This window comes from Salpingoeca rosetta (genome assembly GCF_000188695.1).
Source record: "Salpingoeca rosetta unplaced genomic scaffold supercont1.34, whole genome shotgun sequence".
Classification (NCBI taxonomy): Eukaryota; class Choanoflagellata; order Craspedida; family Salpingoecidae; genus Salpingoeca; species Salpingoeca rosetta.
In genome coordinates, this window is record NW_004754900.1 from 732,793 (window position 1) to 738,859 (window position 6,067).

The 6,067-nt window shown below is 57.1% G+C and overlaps 1 protein-coding gene across 1 annotated transcript in view; it reads left to right on the plus strand.

The window, feature by feature from the left end:
- The window catches only part of PTSG_13098 (uncharacterized protein), a gene marked incomplete at both ends in the record, with an annotated part of 12,052 nt that extends 6,201 nt beyond the window's left edge, over positions 1-5,851 (plus strand). Inside the window, 18 exons of the mRNA XM_004988725.1 lie at positions 63-248; positions 413-717; positions 848-1,073; positions 1,192-1,258; positions 1,428-1,513; positions 1,642-1,706; positions 1,924-2,112; positions 2,268-2,328; positions 2,527-2,622; positions 2,899-3,035; positions 3,284-3,385; positions 3,558-3,682; positions 3,876-4,313; positions 4,478-4,541; positions 4,682-4,805; positions 4,946-5,045; positions 5,182-5,385; positions 5,625-5,851. Of these exons, the coding sequence (XP_004988782.1) occupies positions 63-248; positions 413-717; positions 848-1,073; positions 1,192-1,258; positions 1,428-1,513; positions 1,642-1,706; positions 1,924-2,112; positions 2,268-2,328; positions 2,527-2,622; positions 2,899-3,035; positions 3,284-3,385; positions 3,558-3,682; positions 3,876-4,313; positions 4,478-4,541; positions 4,682-4,805; positions 4,946-5,045; positions 5,182-5,385; positions 5,625-5,851 (2,802 nt within the window). The remainder of the gene's footprint in view (positions 1-62; positions 249-412; positions 718-847; positions 1,074-1,191; positions 1,259-1,427; positions 1,514-1,641; positions 1,707-1,923; positions 2,113-2,267; positions 2,329-2,526; positions 2,623-2,898; positions 3,036-3,283; positions 3,386-3,557; positions 3,683-3,875; positions 4,314-4,477; positions 4,542-4,681; positions 4,806-4,945; positions 5,046-5,181; positions 5,386-5,624) is intronic.
- Positions 5,852-6,067: the final 216 nt, after the last annotated feature.

A 6,067-nucleotide genomic window follows, 5' to 3' on the forward strand; every position in this document is an offset into this window, starting at 1 on the left:
ACTCCAACACGTCCTCCTACACCCTCGACGACCTCCACCCCGGACGCACATACGCCGTGCAGGTGCAGGCGTACACCAGCATTGGCGGCGGTCCGCTCAGCGATGCCGTTCACGGCACCACACTCGAGGCGCCACCATCGTCTGGCCCTGTGGACGTCGCCGGCACAGCACTGTCTGATTCGAAGATTAAGCTCACATGGAACGCACCAGCCAACCCGACACACAACGGCCGCCTTCTTGGCTACGAGGTGTGTGTGTGTGTGTGTGTGTGTGTGTGTGTGTGTGGTTTGTTTGTGTGTGTGCCTGCATGTGTTTTGCTGTCTTGTGTTGCACTGAACCAGCTTTCAGCTTTGGCCGTGTTCACTTGCTCACATTCCCTGCTGTCTCCCACAACCCCAATCACTCCCTTCAGGTGTACATTGCCTCTGCTGGTGGCCCGGCCGCGTTTGTGACGAGCCTCAACTACTACACCTTCACCGTCACGGGCCTGCTGCCCTACACAGACTACACCTTCTACCTGACCACGTTCAACGGTGCCGGTGCGTCACCGCCATCCGCGAGCATCACTGTGCGAACACAGGAGGCACCGCCCGGCCCACCGTCCAACGTGCAGGCTGATGAGGAGCTCTCTGACAATGGCGAGGTGATCACCATCAGCTGGCAGCCGCCACACGAACCCAACGGCGTCGTCACCCAGTACACCGTCTACTACCAGAAGTGAGTGATTCCCGGTGGTGATGAGAGTGGTGAGGCGTGTGTGTGTGTGATTTCGCGCCTGGTTGCACTCTTTACGCCATGCTCACACGTGGCGATTCCTCTCTTGTCCGAACCATCGTCGTCCCCTTAGGCTTGGTGGCACGTGGCAGTCCATGACCACGTCCAGCGGCAGTGTGCGGTCCGTTGAGATTGATGGCCTGGATCCCATCTCCACCTATGTGGTGCAGGTGTCTGCGTGGACGTCAGTTGGCGAGGGCCAGCGCAGCAACACCATCGCGCCCACCACCGGTCAAGGCATTCCCCGCACGCCGCCCGACAACGTCGGCGCCAACGCGCTCAACAAGACGGCCATCAAGGTGTGTGTGTGTGTGTTTGGTGTGTGTTTGTTTGTGTGTGTGTGTACTTGTTGCACTGCCTCGCTCACTGACAACACCACTCATTCCCCACTTCCCACCACCCCACCGCGCCCACCAGGTGACGTATGACCTGCCGCCGTCGGATGAGGGCGAAGTCGTCGAGTACAGCATCTACTACACACCAGGTGCGCTGGTGCATGATGGATGGTGCGAATTGTTTGAACCAATCACATGTCGGGACTGATGCTCTCGTGCTTACATCGTCAGTCGGCATGAGCATTATGCCATTCGTCACCTCACGTTGTCACTACGTGGCTGTGTGTTTGTGTGTATGTTCCTTGTACTGAACCCCAGAGCCACTTCCCTCCTCATGTGAGGAAATCAGCTGTCACGCTCGCGACACCTGCCACGATGTTGGCGAATGCATCCACGATCCATTCGTAAGTATGTGTGTGTGTCTGTGTGTTCGCACGGAAGAGTCGCACGAGCGCCAACACCAGCACATACGCACATATGCACATGTGATTGTGTTCGCGCTCACAAATGACTCCTGCATGTCCTTGTTCAGTATGGCCCAATGTGCACCGCTCCGGCCAAGCGCGATGGCACCGAGTGCGACGACGGCGACGACAGGTGAGCCGGGACCCTTGTCGTTGTCATCGTGCACTCTCGCAGGACATGCGTAGAACGAGCATGCAGTTGTGCGTTTGTGGTGCCTGCCTTCACTGTAGCTCTCATACGCCATGTACGCACGCGCGCGCACACACACACACACACGCACATGCACCTACACACACATAATACAACGCGCTCACAACGTACCTACACGCCGCATGTGGCCGGCTTGCAGCACTGGCTTTGACACGTGCGTGATGGGGCAGTGTCGCAGCGTGCCGCGGCCCCAGCCCGTGTCTCCAGTCACGTCGACGTTCAGCGGCACGTGGTCGACACGCAGTTACGGCATGGCATACAACCCGCGCCGCAACGAGTGGTGGTTCCCCGAGTACACATCTTCGTCCACAGGCACGGTCGTTTACCGGTGAGTGGGGCCGTTCTGTTACAGGAGGAGGGAGGCATTGTGTGTGCTTTCACGCTCCGTGCCATGCACGCACAACCAGACTTCGCACTCTCGCACATTTTCTCACATTCCTGTCCATTGCATCGCGTCGTGTTGTGTTCCGCTGCCGGTATCAGGTACTCTGCCGACGATCTGACGACGCTCGTTGGCCGCTTCCGCATCCAGCAGCGCCGATACGTGAGTCTCATTGCTGGAGTAGTTTGTGTGTGTGTGTGTGTGTGTGCGTGTGTGCGTGTGTGTGCGTGTGTGTGTGCGTGCTCGCTGCCATGGTTCGTAACTCATCTGGCATCACACATGGAATCCTCACCCGTCTCCTCTCACTTCTCATTCCACACTCATGCCCTGTACCTCTTCTCCTTTGTCGCGTGCCTGCAGCTGATGCAAATATGGGTGCACGTGGATGAAACGTACCTGCTCAACACCTACACGGACAACTACGTCTACCGCTACGGCCCCTTCCCTCTCGTGACGGTGAGCATGCATGCTTGTGTCTGCGCGCCTGCGTGTGTGTGTGTTTGTTCGTGTGTGTGTGTGTGTGTGTGAAAATGCGTGTGTGTCAGTGTATATGCGTGCGTGTGTGTGTCTGTGTGTCTGTGTGTGTGTGTGTATGTGAGAACGTGTTTGTGGCGGTTGTGCGTCGTGCAAGCAACCACACGTGCACCACCTTGAACATACGCTCACGAGTCGATGCTTCCCATGGTGTCAACCGATGCCCTGCAATACTTCTTCCGCCTCCCCTTGCCACAGCAACTTTGGGCGTACAACTTTGGCACGACCGTTGGCGGTGTGTCGCTGCACGATGGTGTCGTGTATGCCATGCAGAGCGGCAGCTACAACATCCGCGTCCTCGACTGGGAGACGGGCCAACTCCAGCGCTCTTTCTCGTCAGTGCATTCGGAGGCACTTCCTCTGTGTACCTGCTCCGTGTGTGTGTGTGTGTGTGTGTGTGTGTGTGTGTGTCTGCGTGTGAGTGTGGTGTGTACCTGCTCCGTGTGTGTGTGTGTGTGGTGTGTGTGTGTATGTGTGTGTGAGTGTAGTTGTGCTGAAGTTAGACCTACTTGCCGTGGTCGCTGTGGTCTCACGAACGCCACTCTTCCTTGCACGCCCTGCTCCCCCCTCACACCACGAACAGGCTGAGCGGCTCGCCTCAAGGGTTCTCGAACATCTACGGCACATTTGCAGTCGTGAGCAACAAGATCTTCGTCGGCGACTACAACGACAACGACATGTACCGGTGAGCGTGATGGCTCTTGTGTTGCTGTTGTGTGGTCATGTTAGTGAACTGTGCTTCTGCTGTGTAACGATGCGCCTGCATACATGCACACGCACTCAAGCAAACACACGCTCATACGCGCGCACACACAATTCACACACACGCGCGTTTGCCTTGCCACTGTGCCGTTTAGATTTGATCTTCAAACGTATCAGTACGACAACGTGCATTGGACGGCCTCGTACCAGACACAAAAGCTTGGCTTTGACGGCCAGCATCTCTGCATCGCTTCAGGGGATCCTGTCGAATGCTGGAGAAGTGAGTCGCCGCGCTCTCGCTTGTTTGTCTTCATTTTCTGTCGCATGGCTCTGGCCACGAGTTACATCTGCATCTGTGTCATGCTTGTCTCTGTGCTATCTCCGATACATGCCCTCATCCCTTTAACTCATCATCACTTCAACCCCTCGGCCAACGCCACCCCCGTCTTGTTCACCGCACGTGATCACCGCAGTTGTGGACGAGAATGTGTACGGCGACCGCACCGTCATCTCTGCCAATGCGCCGGCACAGGCCATCATGGGCTCCGAGATCCTGACAAAGGACATGAACCTGGCCATCTCCAAGGAGGTGTCGCCCAACAGCGATTCGAGCTTCAAGCTCTGCTTCCGCGCATCAGACCACGGCTTCTCCGGCTCCACCTTCCACGCACGCTGCGACAACAAGGGCCAGACGGTTGTCGTTGTCCGTTCGACAGAGGGCAGCCCGCAGGGACCGCGCGTATTTGGCGCCTTTGCTCCCAACAGCTGGCGCTCCGACACGTCCACGTATCTCCGTGCCGATGATGCCTTCCTCTTCCGCTTTGTCAACAACGGCCAATTCGAGCGCACAGATCTCCTCAACTATCCGGAGTACGCCCAGTACACGCGCCCAGACTACTGCCCTGAGTTCGGTGCGTTGTCGTCGTGTTTGTGTTTGTGCATGTATCTTGTGTTGGTGTTGATGGGCTCGGTGCTCTGGCCTTCGTTGCTGGCGTGCGCAAGTCCGTTTGCACACACACATGCACTCACACACACACTCACACACACACACACACTCTCATTGACGCACATGTAGGTAACTCTGATTTCCGCATGTCAACCGACTGTCGGTCTGGATACACCAGCACGAATGCTTACACGTGAGTCAAACCCATGCATGTGTGCTTTGGCTTCCAGCGTCGTGTTGGTTACAATACATCTGCAAGCAACGATGCTGTCGTTTCCTCATACTCATCGCCATCCATGCTGTTGCGTGTATCCGTGCTATTGCTGAGCACAGTGTGCACCAGAGCAGCAGCACGTACAACAACGAGTGGTTGACTGGCTCCTACAACAGCTGGCAAGTGGACGACGTCGAGGTCTTCTACCGCGTCGACGAATCCGCAGATCCATGCTTCGACGTGGTGCGTACAGCAGCGCTCCCGTGCAGATGGCACGTAATTGTGAGTGGATGTGGGGTTGCGTTTGGTCAAAACTACCAGTGTCTCGAATCCCTTCGTGGCAATCTCATCCTCGTGTGTTGTGTTTGGTCCAAACGACACAGACATGTGATCCACCAATGGGTCAGTGCAAACTGCCCGGTCGCTGCGTCAGCGGCGAGTGCGTCTATGATGTCGCCCCGAATGGCACCCCATGCAACGACGGTCAGTATTGCGAAGTGTGTGGGGGGGGGGGGATCTATGCGTTTGAGAGCATCGAGTCACCATTGCGCGCCTCCTCGTTCCTCACCAACAAACACACAAACGTGCCACTCCCCTTCGAACAACGCACCCTTTGCAGGCGACGATGCGACGGTGTTTGACACGTGCCAGGACACCGTCTGCGTTGGCCGCCATCCCGTCATCACGGAGGACAACCAGCACACGTTCACTGGCCTCGACCCGTACACCACCTACGCCTTCCGTGTGGCTGCCCGCACCGTCCGCGGTCAGGGCCCGGCCTCTGACGCCGTGCGCGCTCGCACCCTCTCCGGCACCCCAACAGGTTGGCGCTTGTGCGTGTGTGTCGTGTGTGTGTGTGTGTGTCGTGTGTGTGTGTGTGTGTGTGTGTGTGTGTGTGTGTGTGTGTGTGTGTGTGTGTGTGTGTGTGTGTGTGTGTCCGTGAAGTTGTAACTTAGATGTCCTTGTCCTTTGGGCATGCTTGCTTGTACTCAGCTTCACTCACACAGGGCCCTCACTCGCTTACAACCCCCCTCCCCTTTCTTTCCCTCCTCAACCCTTCAGGTCCACCCCAGGATGTGGTGGCGCGAGCGGCAGCAACGACCGTGTTGCACATCACGTGGAAGCAGCCGCTGTTTGGCGAGCGCCACGGCACCATCTCATCGTACAAGCTGTGGGTGCAGCACCTGAACAGCATGCGCCAACCAGCGGGCACACCCTGGACCATCGTCACGGGCAACGACCTCACCAACTACAACCTCACAGACCTCGACGCATACACATACTACCAGGTTTGTGTGGGTGTATGACCATGTTGTTGTTGGCATCGTTTGCTCAACTTGCTTTCTGCCTATATTTGCCGGGTTTGTACCACCACACACACATACACACACGCGCGCGCACACACACTCACTCACTCACACTCACCCATACAAACACGCACACACACACACACGCACAACCGCAACAACAGGTCAAGGTGGCTGCCTCCACCATTGATGGCCTGG